Source organism: Sceloporus undulatus, chromosome 4, assembly GCF_019175285.1.
Source record: "Sceloporus undulatus isolate JIND9_A2432 ecotype Alabama chromosome 4, SceUnd_v1.1, whole genome shotgun sequence".
In the NCBI taxonomy this organism is placed as follows: domain Eukaryota; kingdom Metazoa; phylum Chordata; class Lepidosauria; order Squamata; family Phrynosomatidae; genus Sceloporus; species Sceloporus undulatus.
The window spans coordinates 91,608,262-91,627,320 of record NC_056525.1 but is presented as its reverse complement, the minus strand read 5'-3'; the positions used below and the strand labels follow the sequence as shown (position 1 = coordinate 91,627,320).

Sequence of the window (19,059 nt, the reverse complement as noted above, 5' to 3'; positions counted from 1 at the left end):
TTTGATTTGAATAAGGCTGCTCAAACCACCCTGTTTGAAAGAGCTTGCTGGGAAAGTGGCAAGTGCAAAAACAACACTCACACTTGTCTCCAGACCAAATGGCCTAAAAAAATCATTAATCGGGAATACTGATAGATCTATCTCAGACATTTCAGGCTTAAATAGCCAAATAGGTTTTACAAAGACATTCTTCCTTGTTCAGCTGTGAAGTTTCCATTTGGATGGCAGTGGAGGAAAGTAGTCACTTCAGGAGGAAGGATGTCCAGGGCACAGCCCTCTTTCAAAACATGACTACGTGAAAGATGGATTAAAGCCAAAGTGACCAGACCTCCTCCTTTTCTAGAGCATCTCCTCCATTTCAAACTTCTGTCCAGGAGAAATTCCCAAATGTCTTCCATTTGGAGCCTGAGTGAGATGCATGAATTTATATTTATAGGAGTCTCTTGTAGCTTTTCTTTGGCTATGTCCTCCCTTTTTTCCTGAATGTCCTCTATTTTATGGAGCCATGTCTTCTTTTGGGGTGAGAAGGACCTCTTCATTGGCTTATTGCTGAAAGTCTGGCGGTATTGTTCACAGTTGCTGATTAAAAGTTACTTCTCCAGAGTAACACTGTGTGTTTTGGCTTCAAAAACATTTCCCCATTCGAAATGTACAAAAAAACCCAACATAACATATTTTGCAAATTTTGTCTCTCTTAATCACTTCAGTTTTCTGCACCTTCTCCTCCCTTGAAGCTGACACTTAAGAGACCTACAGCTTCTGTTTAAAAACTACCCCACTTAACTAAAAAGGAGAATAAAAATGTCTCATACCATCTGGACTTCCCTCTTCGCTTCCACAACTAAAAATGGCCACAGAAGGCAAATTTCACTACATACAGTCTGGGTGGATTTAGTGGTCCAAAACACACTGCAGGAAAAACCCAATCTGAGATTGCTTTAACTGCCTTTGGCTCAGTGCTAGGGAGCTGTAGTTTTGTGAGGCATTTAGCCTTCTCTGTCAGAGAGCTCTGGGGGCCACAACGAACTTCAAATCCCAGGACTCCCCAGCACTGAGCCAGGGCAGTTAAAGCAGTCTCAAACTGGATGATATCTGCAGTTTGATTAGGACATTAGTTTCCTTTTCCTTTCCCTGCTGTTCATCCTACAATTGACATATGTATCCATAGGGAGGAAATGTGCACATTCAAGAAACACAGTATATCTGTGGTGGGTCAAGAAAAAGAAAAAAAGCCCTCATAGGTCCAAAAGACACTATACAGAAATAATCCAGATCACTCTAACTGCCCTTGGCTCAATGCTAGGGAATCCTGGAATTTTTTTGTTGCTGATGTTTTCCACGTCTTTTTGGATAAATCAATTCTGCGCAAGTGTGAACCAGATGCAAATTGGAATCGGTTTCAATCTGCCCTTCGGCTGGCTGAAGAGGGTCCATTTTGAACCAATTCATTCATGAATGTGAACCACAAGTGGGTTATTTTACAGGCAAAAAAAATGTGAGCGGGACAAATGTAGTGTGAACCACACTCTGCTGTTGAATCGATCCATTCATTTGGATTGCAAAGCCCTTTATTTGTAAGTGGGAGTGAGGCCCGGGAGTCCCAGGGCAGTTAAAGCGGTCTCAAAGTGGATGGTTTCTGCAGTGCGTTTATTTTTTCCTATCCCTGCTCTGAATTCTAAAAGTGGCCCATGTGTCCCTATGGGGAGAAATGGAAAGAGATCTCTGGGGGATCAAGAGAAAAAGAACAGTTTCATCTTGGTCCAGAGATGGTTTCTGCATCTGGCATGGAAAAGATCAGTCCAAGCGCCTTCAACCCGGATTATCTCTGCAGTGGGGACGCAGCCTCCCTACACCCCTTCCCCCCCCCCAGGTGCCCCCACCCCTTTCCTTCCTTGGGCCTGAGCCCCAGGGCTGGGAATGGCTGGGGGAGGAGAGGAAGGGAAGGGAAGGGAGGAGAGGAGAGGAGGGAGGGAGGGCTCTCATGTGATCCGCTTCCCTGCGCCTTTAAAGCGGCCACATGCAGCCCAGCGGCGGCCACAATCTCGGCGCTGCCAGGAGCCAAGGCAATCTCGGCTGAGCTTCCCACCTCCTCCTCCTCTTTCAACTTTTGCCACCTTCTTCTTCCTCCTCTCGGTCGGGATCCTTGCTGCCAAAATGGCTGGGGCCATCATCGAGAACATGAGCACCCGAAAGCTCTGCATCGTGGGCGCGATCTTGCTGGTCTTCCAGGTCCTCGCCTTCCTGGTGGGAGGGCTGATCGGTGAGCAGCTGGGCTCCGGCAGCCGAGCAAACTTTTCTTGGCCTCCCCCCCCCCCCTCCAGCCTTGCTGGGTTTGGCCTCCCTCTTCTCCCTGCAGCCCTGCCAAGGATCCCATTGTAGCAAAGAAAACCTGAACAAATTCCTTTTCCTGCCTCCTCTTTGAGTGGCTGCAAGGCATAAGAACTGGGGGGGGGGGGGGGGGAGTTGGTAGGAAAGTTTGTGAGGTGTTGCTTTTTGTGATGATTTGGGGACTGGGAGGGAGGGAGGCGATCCCTCTCTCAGCATGGCGACTTGGCTCCTGCAAGGAAAGGGTTGAAAAGTTGAGCTCTCTTTCTCCCCCACTCGTTTGCCTCCTGCTTTCCCACTCCCTCTTTCTTTCCTCCTTTCTCTCCAGTTGCAAAAAGACACCCACTCGGTTCCCTCCTCCCCCCCCCATAGTAATATTAATATTATTATTAATAATGATCCTAGGCATTGCTCCAGCCCAGGAAAGGAATGTGGCTGCGCTTTGTGTCGCCCTGGATGGGGTTTGGCTGCTTTGGCTCTAAGGCTGCCTCTCTCTCTCTCTCTCGGTTGCATTTCATTTCAGGCTGGGAAGGAGAGACAAGGGAAACTCCAAGGCTGGGAAGGGCAAGCTAGGGATGATCTCTTTCCCCTTTGGGCAGGGAGAAGGAAGAGCTTGGCCTTTTGGGTTCGTTTTTTCTCTGAAGGTGCTGCAAGCAGGGACTTGGTGGTTCTGTAGCTTCAAGTCGTTTCTGACTCTAAAGCAAACCTATCATGCTTTTTTTTTGGGGGGGGGCAAGATTTGTTCAGAGGAGGTTTTGTCTCTGAGTCTGAAAGAGTGTGACTTGCCCAAGGGCAGCCAGTGGTTTCCATGGCTGAGGCAGGATTCAAACCCTGGTCCTAGTCCAACAGTCAAACCACCATGCTATCCATACAGGCTCCCTGGACAGGCACTACTACTGCAAAATAAGTTTCCTCCCCCCTAATATTCTCCCACTTGGAGAGATCTTTCAGTTCTTTTTCTCAAATGGGTGGGATTTGTAGGTTACTGCCAGAAGTAAGAACATTTCTCTTCTTTTTTTCTAAACTAGAGCTCTCACATTCCTCCACAGAACAAAAAAAGTAACTTTGTGAAGGCTCAGTTACTCCATGAGTGTCCTCAAACTACACTACTTTCTGTTTTGTGTTCGGACAGAGCTAAAAATAATATGTCCCCTTTTCCTGCTGGGTTCCCTACCTGGATGTTAGCTCCTTTGTTAGCCTGGGTTTTTTTCCTCCTTGTTTCAAGCTTCCACAAGTTTGACCACCCATCTGTTGCCCCCAAACTTGTACCTGTTGTTCTGCATCATAGGCTGCATCCACACTCTGCTGCCTCGACAAGCTACAAAAGCCCAGAAACCCTTAGCATTGAGCCAGGGCAGTTAAAATAGGATCAACCCAGAATATTCCAGCAGCAGGGATGGTCTCTTAGTGATCATCATCCTTGCTGACACCATACAAGTAAATTATATGTCCACTGAGCTAGTTCTTCCTTTGCTGCACAAATGGCTAGATCTGTCCTTTGTTTTATTTATTAAGAAGCAGCACTTAAACTGCCAGCTGTATTCACATACTGTGTCCATTCAGAGGATTCGCACAGAGAGCAGAAAAACCTTTGTAGATAAATCCTTCATGAGTGTCAAAAGTTTTGTAGAGTAGATGTGAGAGTTGTGTGGCCCTCCAGATGTTGCTGGGCTGCAACTCTTTGACATTCCTCACCATCATCTATGGAGCCTATGGAATCTGACCCCTGCTGTAGAGAGGGGCTTTTCATGTTACCTAATGTAAGAGACTGGTGGTTATTTTCCCCCCAGTGTGCCTGGGACAGGCGCCATGTTTGTGCCCATTGGGTACAATTGGTTTTTTCCCTGGAAATTTGCTGGGGACCAGCTGGCAATGGGTCAAAGACTGTCATCAGTCCAGGATACACCACTTTGAGTAGCATTCCTGTTGAGGATGTCTACATGGAAAGGGGGTGAGAAAATTTTCAAAAAAGCTGATCCTTCAATGTATTCAACAACAACAAAAGAATCCCAAGAAGTTCCTTCTATGCTGTGAACAGTGGAACTGTCAGGAAAGGGAAGGTTTCTCAAACTGTTCCAATTCACAGAAACACTATCGACTGCCATCCTTAGTAACCTATAAGCCTGGAAAGAACCTTATACACACTCCACAATGTTTCTGAGCATGAAGGTGCTTTTCATACTGCAAATACCTTCCCCAAGACTAGACAAGCATGAATCTGCCAGACACCACTAATAGGCTGTTACGGGCAAATCTGAGACATGTTACAACAAACTTTGCATATGTTTTTATTTCAAGGCTGAAACTAGCATGTTTATCTCACCTGGTTTGAATGTGGTTGGCTTCTTTACTTGAAACAAAATTCTTTCTGAAAATAGATTAAATAGATTTGCTAGTAGTTTGAACTACTATAATGTAGTAGTAGTTTAGCATACTAGTAGATTGCTATAGTTTCAAGTTAAGTGCCTTCATGGATCGTTTAGAGCACAATGTAAGAACTGGTGACTTTCTATACATTTGGACTGTAGCCTTCATAGTCCCAAACCATTGGCCATGCTCACTGCAACTTCTAGATATGAAGTTCAAACCATCTGGAGAACTCAAGGTTCCCTGTTTCTCTTTTAGAGCAAATGGAAGCATAGTGGTAATATGACTTCACTGTTTTCTGCCGTAATCTAATCCAGTCTTCCTGATTTAATAATATGTCTTAGCTGTGCATACATTCTTCAGAAATGTATGTTCAAGTTTTTGATTACTTTGAATACTGATGTTTTCAGATAACATTCCATTGGCTGTTATATGGTGAGCCACACTGTGCTTTGGCTAGACAACAGAATTTATAGTTTGGAAATAAGTTGCATGGGTGAGATTCCTTATCATGCCCACTTCTATTGATATATATATATACATACATCACTCCTGTGTAAATAATGCAGATGGTTGCTGTTGGATATTTCTGCAAAGATTTTCAATAGTGACTTCTGTATCAGTACATTTTTCTAATTTGCAGTTACACAAGCCTGATTCTTTCACTAGAATGTAATAATGGTCAACAAAATAATATAGTAGCCATACGTTCCAAGTACTAGAAAGTAATGCACAGGCTTGGAGCTTGTAAAAGAAACAGCTGTCTTCTCAGTGGTGGATGGAATCACGCAGGGAATATGGGGAACATAGCAAGTTGCCTTATACAGAGACAGCCTATTATTATCAACACTGACCGGCAGCATTTCAAGCAGGATTCTTTTCTTAACCCTACATGAAGACAATAAGGATTGAATCAGGCATGTTTTGCATGCAGAGAGCAAGTAATGTAACGCTGAGCTAAATCTCTTTAGGGAGAGGATTTACTTTGTTGAATTACAATTTCTCTTTAAATGAGGCCAGTGAACAGTTAACTTACTGATTTCAATAATATTCTAAAGTTCTAGTTTTGTTGCTTTTGAAATTAACTTGTTTCCAAAGCAGCTTTAATATATTTAGGTGAATTTAAAGGCAATTAAAACTAACAACACCAGTAAGAAAAACAATATAGCCCACAATTAAGTTACCAGAATTGGCAGATGATAAATGTACTTGTCTGTCCAGCCCCCAGAGTCTGAGAGAATAAAATATAGTTTTAACTGGATTTCTAAATAGGAACAATTAGCAGTCTTGGCAAACCTTCCTGATAAACAGCTCTGCAACAGCACTTCAGCTATTGAAAAGGCTGTTTCTTGTAACCCTCAGCATGGCTACTATTAATTCATACTACTAGTTGAAATTTAGTCATCTTTCCAGCTATCCTGTTGTAAATAGTAGATTCCTAGATATCTCTTGCCAATTAATGCTTGAGTTACTGGGACTTACTGCTTTGTTGGGAAGACATTTCAGACAACGGAAAACAGCAGTTTGGAATGAAATGTTCTCAAGAAAATGCTTCCAGTTGTCTACTTACAATTGGGAGTCCACTGACTTTAGGCCTTCATTGATCTCTGCCGTTTGTGTCAGTATTAGTATGTATAGCTAGAATTCCTAGAAGGTGTTTGGGTCCAATCCATGTTTATGTGGTTTATTTCTCAGGTTCCTAGTCCAAGAGGTTTTGGTTTGTTGGACTGAGCATGCTCCATATAACTCTGGTTCAAGATTTCCTGATGTATTAAATCATAGTTAACTGGTTTCTGATGCTTGCCCCCAGGAGAGATTAAACTGTAATTCACTGGAGTAGCTATCACAGCAGCCTGTGCTTTAATAAACTAGTATTAAACAATGGTTCAAGGGTAGAAAAGTATGTGGATATGTAGCACAATCCTAACCCAACAAAGCATGGGTTGAAATCAGATTGTGACTTCTGAACAAAACTGTGTGGGATTTTTAAAATGATGATGTGTTGAATTCTTCATGTCTTCACCATGAGTCTACCCTAGTACAGGTCTTTTCTCTGTTCGTTAGTTTCTAGGTTCACTTTTTATAATCTATAGACAGTTGCTGATGGGAAATTAACTGATCTTCAGAGCTAATACAGCAAGAAACTTGTTGAATTAACAAGTGGAAACATAGCTAAGGAAAAATCTGTCCATTCTACATCTACAACTATATCACAGCAACTAAAATAAAAATTGACAGACTCTACAACTTAACAAAGTGATATTTACTGATTTACCACAGTCAGCGCTTCACGCACTAGTTCATTGATGAAATTCTTTCAGATTGCTTGCCAGTATCAGAGATACATTTTTCTTCTCTTTTTCTGTCACATAGTATGTCATGTATGTGTCAGGACTACTGTGGTAAATAGGTATATACACAGAGAGCATGGTGTAGAGCTTTCAACATTGAACTACAACTCTGGAGAACAGAGTTCAAATCCCCTCTCAGCTTGGAAATCCATTTGGGAAAATCACACACTCCTTCAGAGGAAGGCAAGGGCAAGTTCTCTCTGAACAAATTCTGCTAGGAAAAGCCAGTGATAGGTTCACCTTAGAGTTGCCATAAGCTGGAAATTATTTGAAGGTACACAGCAACAAGAAATACTGTAAGTGGCTTTCTGTAATTGAGCTTGCAGTCATGGCATAGATCAGCCTTTTCCAGCCATGAATCTTCCAGATGTTTCAGATTGGAGTTTCCATCAGGCTCCGTTAGTATTTCCAGTGAAAAGGGGTGATAGCAACTGAATTCCAAAACATCCAAAGAACATCTTTTATTTCCAGGTTGGTAAATGCTGGCATAGGTTCTTGAGATTAAACAACGACAACAACAAAAACAGAAAAGGAAGGTTATGCTTACTTTAGTGTTTCTTGTGTAGATCTCTCCGTGCAAGTGAATTGGCAAATACATCAGGGAATTTTTTTTTTATTTGGCCCAAATCTGTGACATGATACTTCAAATAAGGGTGGAACACTTTAGAATTCCTTGTGATCAGTGGAGGGGCTCTTCCTTCTATTGCAGGATGAGTCTTCCCCACACAAGAAGTGTCAATAGTTTAGATCCCACTAAAATAATATTACCTTTTGGGGTTTTTTACCTTGTAGCAGCACTGTTGTTTCTTTATGCCTTCCAGTTGTTTCTGACCTATGGCGACCCTAAGGCATATCATGGCGTTTTTTGGGCAGGATTCGTTCAGAGGAGGTGTCTATGCAGGGTCCACAAGTTTAGACTATGTTTGTATGTAAAATGCTGTCTTCCTATCACAGCTTGCACTGATGTCATAGAGATAATTGTAAATTGTATAAGAATGCTGTTCTCGCCAGTTATGGCAAAACATGTTATTTGCTACTAAGCTGCATGTACTCATTCTTGCAAGATTTAATAAAGTTCCATAAAGAATCTCTCTCTCTCTCAGCGTGTGAACTAGGACTGGTGTATACTGGCCCCAGTCCTCGCTTTGAAGGGCCTGAGGTTTAAGGTGACAATATGAATAAACAGTGGGCAGTATCCACAAAAGCTTAGTCTTTATGGTGCCACAAGACACTTCTTTCTGTTGTAACTAAAGTGGAAACTCCTCTGGAAACTGCAAGAAGTATAATAACAATTTTTAATGGCATATTCTTATGGGAATTGCTGACAGGATTGTAGCCAAAAGAGAAGTAATCCAGGCGGGATCAGCATACTCAGGGGAATCTCTTTTTCATAAAACTCTCCCACCTGGAAGCTTAACAAAGTCCTGCAACTCCCTGATGCCCCACATTAAAATCCATGGGTCTTTTGAGTACATAATGCTTATGTCTGAAACTTATTTTTTTCCAGGAGGGAACTCACTTCATTGAAAGTCCAGGAACAAGTGTGTGTGTTGTATGTCTTCAAGTCATTCCCAACTTTCTAAGGTGACCCTATCCTGGGGTTTTCTTAGCAAAATTTGTTCAGAGGAGCACTCAAATCACTATGCTGCATAGTGGCATATAGTTTAGAGTAAAAGTTTTAACTTTTTCCAGTTGAAAACTTTTTAAAATTAAAACCTACTTCCTTGATATTAAAAACTGCTCTTCGCCTTGAAAGCAAAAAGTTAATATTGCTAGTTGTTTTCTTCTAAATCCTGTCATGAAGATATTGGTGGCCTGTCCATGTATGGTTCATATGGATTATGGCAGATCCAGATTAAAAGCCCTGTTTAGTCACAAGGCTTTTCACAGCTTGCTCTTGTTATATCCTGACTTCTGTCCTGGAAGGTGATTGAGAAAGAGAAATGAGAAATGTTACAGAAAGGGCAGTAACAAATTAAAATAATAAAAGAAAATAAGCACCCCAATTTATCATCTCATTTTAAAATTAAAGATTTTGTTTGATTTGAGCATTTGGGAGACTAATGGCTTCCCCTCTTATCTCACCTGAAACTAATTTCTAACTCTTTGGTAAGCCAGAAATGCTTTCCTTGAGATGAAAAGACTTTGGGTGCATACCAGAAATGCTTTAGCATTCCTTCAGGCATTATGTGGTAGATGCACATAGAATATGCCTGAAGAGACAGGAAATGTCTAAATATACTGGTTTTACAATGAACTCACTGGTTAGCTTATCAACAGACACTGTAAAATTGAGAGGAAGGATAGCTTGTTTCAGAACTGTGTTTTCTTCTACTTGTAAATAACATTGGGTCATCATCACTGTTAGGCACACTAGCAGGAGGTGTCTTGTTATCAAGAGTTAAAATTGACACAAGGTACTACAAGCCTCAAGCATGTTTTGTTGCACTTAAGAAACTTTGCCTATTTGGGGAACTGGATGGGTTTATGATGGAAATGACAACATGTAGCTCCCAGCCATCTTTATGGACCCCAGACTACTTCCCATATTTCAAAAGAGACTTTTTACTCTAAAAGCCCCCAGAAGCATTGAATCTTCTTTTAGAAGAACAAATAGTGGTGTGCCTCCCAAAGAAAACACAGGGCCTTGTTTATGGGGAGGAAGGAGGGACTTTTCTGATTTGTTTGTTTTTCAAAACTGGATATAGATTTCTGTCCAGTTGGAGGTAGAGTGGGGATGCACCAAAGTATAGGGATGGATGTACCCTGAGGAGAGCTCCAGAAGAAAATGTGTCCATGGCTTAGCAAAGTTGCCCATCCCTGGTTTGCAAAGTCACAGTGCAATATTTGAATGTCAGACCTATAGTTTGCAGCTTTGGCTTGCAGCTTTGACTTTTGAGGATTTGATTATTTGTGGGTTTGATTAATTTATTCTCTTGAGGAATCCCTAGGTCCTCTGGTGTGACTGTGCTGGAAGTTAACCATAGAGTCACACTGGGAGACCTAGAGATTCCTAGAGAAAATACTTCTCTAAACATTTATAGGTCCTTCAGTACAATTTTATGGTCAACTTCTTGCAGATGTGGACCATAGGACTTGCAGCGGGGGACCTTGAGATTCATAGAGAGATGTTCTCTCATGTTAAAAAAAATATTGTGTTTCTTATTAGCCATTTTTCCAGTTTCACAGGGGTCCTGAGCCCCAAAGCCCAGGAAATGTGGAGGGCCAAATTTATTTTTTTTATCTGGCATTATTGTTGATTATTCTAGTAAATATCCAGTAGTAGGCATGATATGAGATTAAATATGAGGAACTTTGTAGGATTAATTATGGTTAGCAGTAGTACCTTGGGAAGGTCTCAGGATCAGATCTGTCATTATCATAACTCTGGGTAAAAGACTGTAGTTGTAGAACACAACAAGTTAGAGAACTGCTGGAGCCATGTGAACAAAGTGCTGGTGTTTGTAGTGGGATTAGCTAAATAATTGCTGCTGCTTAAAGAAGGAATGACTTTGTGGTTTGTTTATGGTGTCATTCAAAAACAAGGTAAGTTAGGGAGGAAATTCAAGGTTTGTTTCATGGTTTTCTCCCTCTCTGATTTGCTGAAAGAGAAACAAACCAAAGAAGGTAAAGCACTCACAAGCAAAATCCATGATATGTTTAGTCATTCCCTGTGCAAGTATAAGGGACTGAACAACATGCACCAGTCCACTGCTTGCATTGGGCAGGCCAGGTTTCCTTGGCTTTTCATGTTGTGCAGCTATATTCATTGCCTTGCCTCCTGATCCAAATTGGCATACTGCAGGTAAAGGAAAGTAGACTCGAAAACTTGTGTTTTCTGAACTTTACTATAAAATGAGAATGGACTTAGCTACAGTGGTATGGGTGTAAGATGTGGGGGATCAAGTTCCTTTAAGTTAAAATTGAAAAACAAAGTATCCAGGTGTTGTTTTTAGTGAGATGCCAACAAATTCTGGTTCTAGCATTGACACTGTGGTGACAGCTACTGGATATTGCTTTTTAATTGTACACTAGGAAACCGGACATTTAAAAATTAATGACAAAATACTGTATGGCACTTTCCTTTGTGCCATATTTCCAAATAAATATCCAACAAAAATCTTAAACTAACACTAGTAAAAGTGAAAGCAAAAGATGATGTGCCCCATCAAGATGTTGGGTTGTCATTCTCATCATCCCTCTCCACTGGTTATGCTGAAGTTGCCATCCAACAACATCTGCTATTGCTATTATTTAAGTAAAGGAAGCACTAAGATAGAGATATGAATTCTGTTGTCTGCTTTGTCACTGACCTTGTCCGATGTCCTTTGTCAAGTCACATAACCTGTCTAAGAAACATGTTAAAATGTGAGGAAAAATGTGGGTGGGTTGGTTGTTGAGTTGAAGCAGTCGATCACTGTTCCCTGAAGCTTTTTGTAATCTCTGTGCTTTTGTGTCCCCTTTTTGCCTAGTTCAGACCAAAATTGAATAGAATACTGACATCTGGTCATGGTTTTGTGGTCGAACTGTATATACTACATTCCCATTTAGATTCTTCATAATTACAGTACACTCTGACATTGAATCTGGAGGCTCATATATTGTAACATATCCTCTGTTTGTTTTTTGTTCATTTCTTGTATTCTTTGTTCATTTCTTGTATCAATTTTCCTATTTCTTACTGGCAAATGTTCATTTGTTTCTATTTCTAGCCTACTTCATTCAAGGGAAGGCTGGCAGTGAGTAAAGAAAAGGGAAATGAAAAGGCCAAAAAGGATAAAATGTAATCAGATTTCAGCTTGATTGATGTTTCCCTACTTTCTGCAGTTTTGTCTCTGCATAGAATAAAACAGATAGATCGTTGGTTTTCATAAACCATGTAGGCGACTTGATGCTACAGTGTTGGTTTCAGTCCTTCTGAAAAGATTTCATGATTATTTTCTTGATCTTCCAATTGGGGTGGTGGTGGTGGATAAATTCTGCTGTTAGCTTAGCTGTGGGATACTTTTTAAGCATTGAGCTTTTAAGGCCTAAATACCCCAAAGGCACCTGATCTTGGAAGTTAAAGCAGGGTCAGCCCTGGTTAGTATTTGGATGAGAAATCAGCAACAAATACCGGGTGCTGTAATATATATTTCAGTGGGAGGAACTGGCAAAACCACTTCTGAATATTCTTTGCCTTAGAAAACCCTAAGAAATTCATAGGGTCACCACAAGTTGTCAGGCAACATGAAGGCACATACGCACACAGGCTATTTTTATAGCAGTTCAGATAAGCATGCACACTGATAAAATGTTACTTCAAAAAACAAAAACAAAAAAACAATGCAAAACACCCAACAAGAACCTAAAACATAGCCAGTGGTGTAGTTCTAAGAAAAATTGGATTACTCTTGTGTAAGCTACTTTGGGGTGTAATAGCTACCAGAAGGTTAAGTCCCAATAGCTTGTAGCACAATGGTTGAAGTGCTAAGAATTTTACGAGTTTGGTGTGAGCAGATAATTAAACTCTTTCCAAAAATGAGAGAAATTCTTGAGATCTAGGCATGTGAGGAGAAGAGGTTAGGATGATAAATTAGCTTGTTTATTCCTATCCTGCTGTTGGTTAGTGTAATGAAGCAGAAGTCCATTGTGTGTACTCATTTAGTAGCGATAGCTCTGCACAGAAGGGAGTAATTGAACAGAAAAGCAGAGGGCTCTTGGAGCATGGGAGTCGTTAACATCACATGAGGTCATAGGCTTCAAGTTTTAATCAGTGTAGACACCATGCAATTGAGATTTTTCTAAAGGACCCATTGGGGTGTGAAACAGGGGTCAAGAAATAATCTGAAATACAGACGGCACTGTAGAAAATGAGGGGCAGACATTCAGTTGCAGGTGCCTTCTTAAAAAACAACAACCTGGGAGTCTGTATCTAGCTTTAAAATAGACAATTGTACTTTGTGTGCCACTAATCAAATAAACACCAGTTCTCCAAACATGATGCATGATGATTTCCCAAAGTTATTTTCACCTGAGGAGAGAGCTGTATGGAGCTGCCCTGTGAACCTGACTTTAGTCATGAACCCCTGGAAAGGCTGGAGGAAGCTAGTTAGAAGAATTTGCTTGAGGAGTGGCTAAAGACATTTGCTGCCTGAGGGATAATAACAAAACAGTTTGCTTTCTTCAGTTAAGTTAATAAGCATGGTACCCAAAGCAAAATGAACTACAGTATTTTGGCCCTGGAGGTTGTATGCATAGATTTATGCATACACATATGGCCCCGCATATATACATTTATATGCATAAATGTATGCATCCATTCCTCAAGTACCCATCTCTGTCCCCATCTCAGTTTTTTTTTTAACAAATCAGTGAACAATTTGGCTACCTTTTTGTGACACCACAGATTTTGATAACCCAACCAGATTGCTTCGTTCTGCTTGATGGGAAGGCCAACCCTGGGAATTTGCAATCTTCTGTCTCAAGAAGTCACACCCATCCACTCCCAGGAATAAAAAAGTCCCTTCTCCCTACAGACACAACTACAAACTTCAGCCTTGAGGTATAGGAAGATCTGAGTTGCTGGTGACTGCTGAACAGATCTGCTTTTGGAACCAAGTGGAAAATGGCAAGCATTTCATTCCCAGCAAACCCCCTATGAACATTGATTTGGAAAGGCATTAAGAAACAGCTGTTCTTGTCGCAGCTTTCTTAAAGAAAGCCAGCTTCTTCACAATCTGTGTCCTGGGGGCTGTGAATCATTGCAGCAGGGTTTGGTTGAGGGGGATAAAGTGCTAGAGAGCTCTTAAATTCAAATGTTGTGGCAGAGCTGTCTGCCATATCCAAATGTATTGCTATGGGGCAAGTGTCTTCTTAATATTCAGGCTCTAAGTCTGTGTTAACTAATCTTGTGGGAACATACAGTACAGAATAAGCATGCTTAGAAGAGACCCAGAAAACTAATAGCAACCATGAGGATTCATGGGTTCAGGCAAAAGAATTCAGTCTCATGTGTTACTCTGGGGACAGTTCTTCCTAGAAAATACAGGCCGAGATTTTGAGCTTTTTACCATCAGCAGAAGATGGGAAATGGTCCCTTGACCGTGCATCCTTTTGTGACACCCCAGGTCTGTTGTAAGGGACCTTCTGGAACTATGTATGTCTGTTTGTAGGGGAGTGGAGGTGACACTACAGGGGACTTTGAATCAACAAAGATCACCCCATGCACACCTTCTGCCAATCACATTCTGCTGGATCTCAACATCCAGTATGCATCCATTCCTCAAGTACCCATCTCTGTCTCCATCATAGTTTCCAGGCAAAGTACAAAGTATTGGCTATTGCCTTGAAATCCCTATATGGTTTGGGTCCACGTTTATCTACAAGATTGTCTTCTCCAGTATAATCTGCCCTGTGAACTCAGGTCCTCTGGCATACATTTATTTCAAGGAGTCAGGACTAGACTGACAACTGTCTCTGTGAACAAAAAGGCTTCTTCCATTCATGGATGCTACTTAATATCCAGGCCATAGAACATTACCACTGGAAGAATTTTGTTTTCATTTCAGAGTCACTGTTTTCTGGCCATCTGTGAACATATGGAAATAGTGAGAAATTGCAGAGTCTAATAATCCTAATCTGTTTAAAAAGCAAAAGTTACATGCTTCTAGAAATATACTGGAGATATTGGAACAAAACTAAAAGCCTTCTAAGATGTTTCTTCATGTACTATATTATGAATGTATTGATGTGATTGTCAAAATATTACTGACCACCAAAATGGTTGTTGCATGCCTTCAAGTTGTTTCTGATTTAGCGTGACCCTATCATGGTGTTTTCCTGGCAAAAGTTGTTCAGAGGAGGTTTGCCATTGCCTTCCTCTGAGGCTGAGAGCATGCATCTTGCCCAATGTCACCCAGTGGATTTCGTGGCCAAAACTAGGCACCTTAAAAATAAGTGCAAATTGCAGAATGACAGCTTCCAGACCCAAGAGAGCTTTGTTTGATGTAATCAAAATTCTGGCTTCCTTCTCAAGAAAGTGTAATGTTTAAAATCAAGCAGAATGAGGCTGCATCCTGTGAATAAATCTCACATCAGAATCTACTTTATTTCAGAACAGAAATTAGAGAAACATAACACCAAGATTGGCTGAACTGGGCATGTTTTAGAACCAGAGCACCCTTCTGCCATGCATTCGACTATAATTCCCATCATGGTGCTTTTCCAGTGTATTCCCATTAATGACCATTATTACATGGGAGAAAAGATAGTAGTGGACAATAGGAGGAACTTCCTGACAGTAAGGGCTGTTCTACAGTGGAACAAATTCCCTCGGAGTGTAGTGGAGTCTCCTTCCTTAGAAGTCTTTAAACAGAAGCTGAATGGCCATCTGTCAGGGATGCTTTGATTGAAATTTCCTGCATGGCAGGGGGTTGGACTGGATGGCCCTTGTGGTCTCTTCCAACTTTACAATTCTATGATTCTCTGGGGCTGTGTCTGCACTGCAGAAATGATGCAGTTTGACACCACTATAACTGGCATGGCTCAATGTTATGGAATTCTGGGATTTGTAGTTTGTTGTGGCACCAGAGCTCTGACAGAGGAGGCTAAATGTCTCACAAAGCTACAGTTCCTGAGTTCCATAGCATTGAGCCATGGCAGTTGAAGTTGTGTTGATCTGGTTTATTTCTGCAGTGTGGGTGCAGCCTTGGTTTCTCAAGAGAGAGAAATGAATTTGAAGAACATTGTTGAAGGCAAATGCTGCTCCAGTGAATTGCAGTTGTTTTTTCATGAATCACGGAGGTTGCATTATTTAACAAAATAGAGATCTCAATAACCTTGTAAACAAAATACTTAAGTATGAACACTTCAGCTGCTACTAAAGAATGTCAGAGAGCAAGTAGTACAAAAAATGCAGCCTATATGATTTGGATAAGTTGACTATGTATTGTCTAGGTTTTATGAGACACTGTCTGTGTTCTAAAGATATCTGGACTCTTCCTGGTCTTTTGTTTTGCCTACATTTACTTTGAAATGGCATCAAGCAGCTTTTAGTTTTATTACCCAACAAATCCTCCAACATGGGGGGGGGGACTTCCCACCACCCCTGTGCATGAATGACTTGGATTCAAGTATTAAGAAGTGCCAGACATTCCAGAGATAAAACTTGATGAGGTCTTTTGTATTTGAAGCAGACGTCTTTCAGTTAAACAAATGGTGCTCCATATAAAATGTTAACTCCCCTTGTCTCACCACTCACCTATGAACTCATCCTAACTTAGGGTTCAGATCTTAATTTCAAACCAGCAGCCTATAGTGCCTTCCCAAGCAAAGTTACAACTGTGAAAATGAGACCATTTATGTATTTTATTATTTGTCAGGACTGGTGCACTGGACAAGCATCACTACTTGGCTTGCATTATAGGTTTGGCTCCCATCCCATTCAATAGAAAAGTGTGCTATACCAAGTGTGGGGGAAAGAGGGACTCCATGGGATGAGAGCCGCAGTACTTAATGGAATTGCAGAGTGTCATGCTAAACATTGCTCTTCAGATAAAAGACTATTATGTTCAGCTTGGTAGCCATGCAGGACATAAACATTTCTTTATATAGCTTGGAGAAATTACTTTGTGGGCTACAACTCCTGGAATCTCTTCAGCCAGCTGCCAGACTTGCTTGGGGATTCTGAGACTTGCAGTTCAAAACGTAACATTTCCAACATAAGTTTCTTTACTTTTTTGGGGTAAAATGGAGAATACAAGTACAGATTCTCCAGTGGATGAATACATAACAAGAAGAGCCATTAACTTTTTTTTTATGTATTATAGATAAACAGCTTCCAGTTTGAAAATCTATTATTTCAATTTGAGAGGAGGGCAGAATGAGCTAGGAAATTAAATTTGGTTTTCCTGTTCTCTTTCTTTTTAATTATTGGGATTTTGTTTTATTTTGCCTGAGATGAATTCAGTGTCCATAGAAAAAGTGATGAAGCAGTGTTCCTCCAGATGACGATTGACTCCCCCTCCCATCATCCCTGTCCATTAGCAGTGCTGGATGGAGTTGATGGTAGTTGGAATCTTGAATTATTTAGATTACCACGGGTTCCCAATCTTACCTTAAAGGATCTTTTTGAAAAGTGCAGAAAATTCAATTCTTCAATTCCCACCAGTGCATTAAAAAAAATTCTCAGAGAAATATACATGCCCTGGAATAAAAGTTTTAACCAGAATATAACATTATGCTGAATTTGCCTGTGACCCACAATACTGCCTGTAGGTTAAGATTTGTACATTCTAAAAAATGAATTTAGGAATAAAGTAAAATCAAGGTAAGAAATACCACAGCATCACAAGCTTGCTCTCCACCAGGTTCCCGTATTGTTTCTTTTCCTTGATGCTCCAAATGGGTGGTGAGGCTCTTCTGTGTTGACCTCTAGAGCTCTGGTGTCATGGCAAGTCATGCAGTCTTCTGCAATGCAAGAACCAGAAGACTCAGGGTGAGGAGAAGGTTCTGGGACAATAGTTAATAAGGCTGCAGAGCCCAACCAAAATTAAGGACCCTTGACTGTGTGTGCATGTTATGTTCATGTGCTGCTGCGTTTATTTCAGCAAGGCTTAACAGTGATTTTTGGCTTCTGCCAGTGACTGTTCACTAGATTGTATGTTCTTCTGTAAAAGAAATTTATATGATGAAGCCGCAAGCAAAATGATCCTCTGGTGGGCTGGAGGCCCAGGAACATGCTTTTGTTTGGTTCATTGGAGCAGGTCATTGCTTGATGTGCAGGATTAGGAGGCTCATGGGACCAGCTAATTGACCAGAGTTACTGATACAAGTACATGCTCCCTGGGACAAAACAAAAGGCAGGATGTGTGGAGCCAGTCATTGCCCCTGACCTTTTGAGAACCATGTGGCTATTTTGTGTATCCAACTGTAGGAGAATCCCTCTTGTGTTCTCTAATCCTGTTCTGATTACTCTGTAACTGGCACATATTCAGCAATATCTTGAATTTCTTTGGATGGCCATGGTTTTCATTACAGCAGTTTGATTTTGTTGTTGTTGTTTATTTAATTAATTACCAGTACCTTCTTCCTTTGTCCCCAAAATTAACAAAATTGGCTTTCCAGTTTGCTAAGTAAACAAATACAATTAAAACATGAATGTCAACTAAGAAAATCATCTGTCCTTGCTGAGCTTCTCATGAGCAGCCAAAACTGTGTTACAGGTATACCTCAGTAAAAGAAGCAGATGTGTTCTGGGTATTACTTCTTTAATAGAAACTTTTGGAACCAAAAGAAGAAATAATATGAACAGAATAGGGATATGTTCCTTCACCACAAAAAAAGCACACGTTTCAGCAGAATTTTAAAAATTATTATTCAGAACTAAAAGTATGCACATGTGAAATAAAACAACCAGGTCAAATAAGCCTTGCGTGAGACTGATTCAAACCTTCCAAAATGCACCCTGGGGTATTTTTTTTCACCTTTTTTTCTAATAATTTACATTTTGGTGGCCAAACTGACAGACCTGTGTTTTAAAAACATTCTAGTGGTAGCTTGCCACTCAGTTTTGCTTAGTATGAGATTCCAAAGGCAGCTGCTGTTTACCTTGACTGATTTAAGAAGGCACACATTAATGTAGAATCTTGCTCTTTCCCTGCTCAACTTTTATTGCATGGTTTACTACAAACAGCAGAAAGTTTGTTCTTTACCTCATCCTCAGTGTCAGTACTGCAAAAAAAAAAAATAAACAAAAAACTTAAGATATAGGACAATGAAGAACAGAGGGTATGGGCAGGCACCAGAAGACTTTGTGAAAAGAAGCTTCTTTCTTAAAAGGATTTGTTAACTGAGATGTACCTGTATTCCACATGGCTTTTAAAACTGGTTTTTCACATTTAACATTGCATTTAATCTATTTTAAATAAGGCAATAATAATAATAATAATAATAATAATAATAATAATAATAATAATAATAATAACAACAACAATACTTTATTTATATACTGCTTTTCCAATGATCAAAGCGGTGT

The 19,059-nt window shown here is 40.6% G+C and overlaps 1 protein-coding gene across 1 annotated transcript in view; it reads left to right on the top strand.

The window, feature by feature from the left end:
• Nucleotides 1-1,981: 1,981 nt before the first annotated feature.
• WLS (Wnt ligand secretion mediator) overlaps nt 1,982-19,059 on the top strand; it is a 46,210-nt gene continuing 29,132 nt past the window's right edge. Inside the window, exon 1 of the mRNA XM_042465724.1 lies at nt 1,982-2,260. Coding sequence (XP_042321658.1) covers nt 2,155-2,260 — 106 coding nt within the window. The 5' untranslated portion in view covers nt 1,982-2,154. The remainder of the gene's footprint in view (nt 2,261-19,059) is intronic.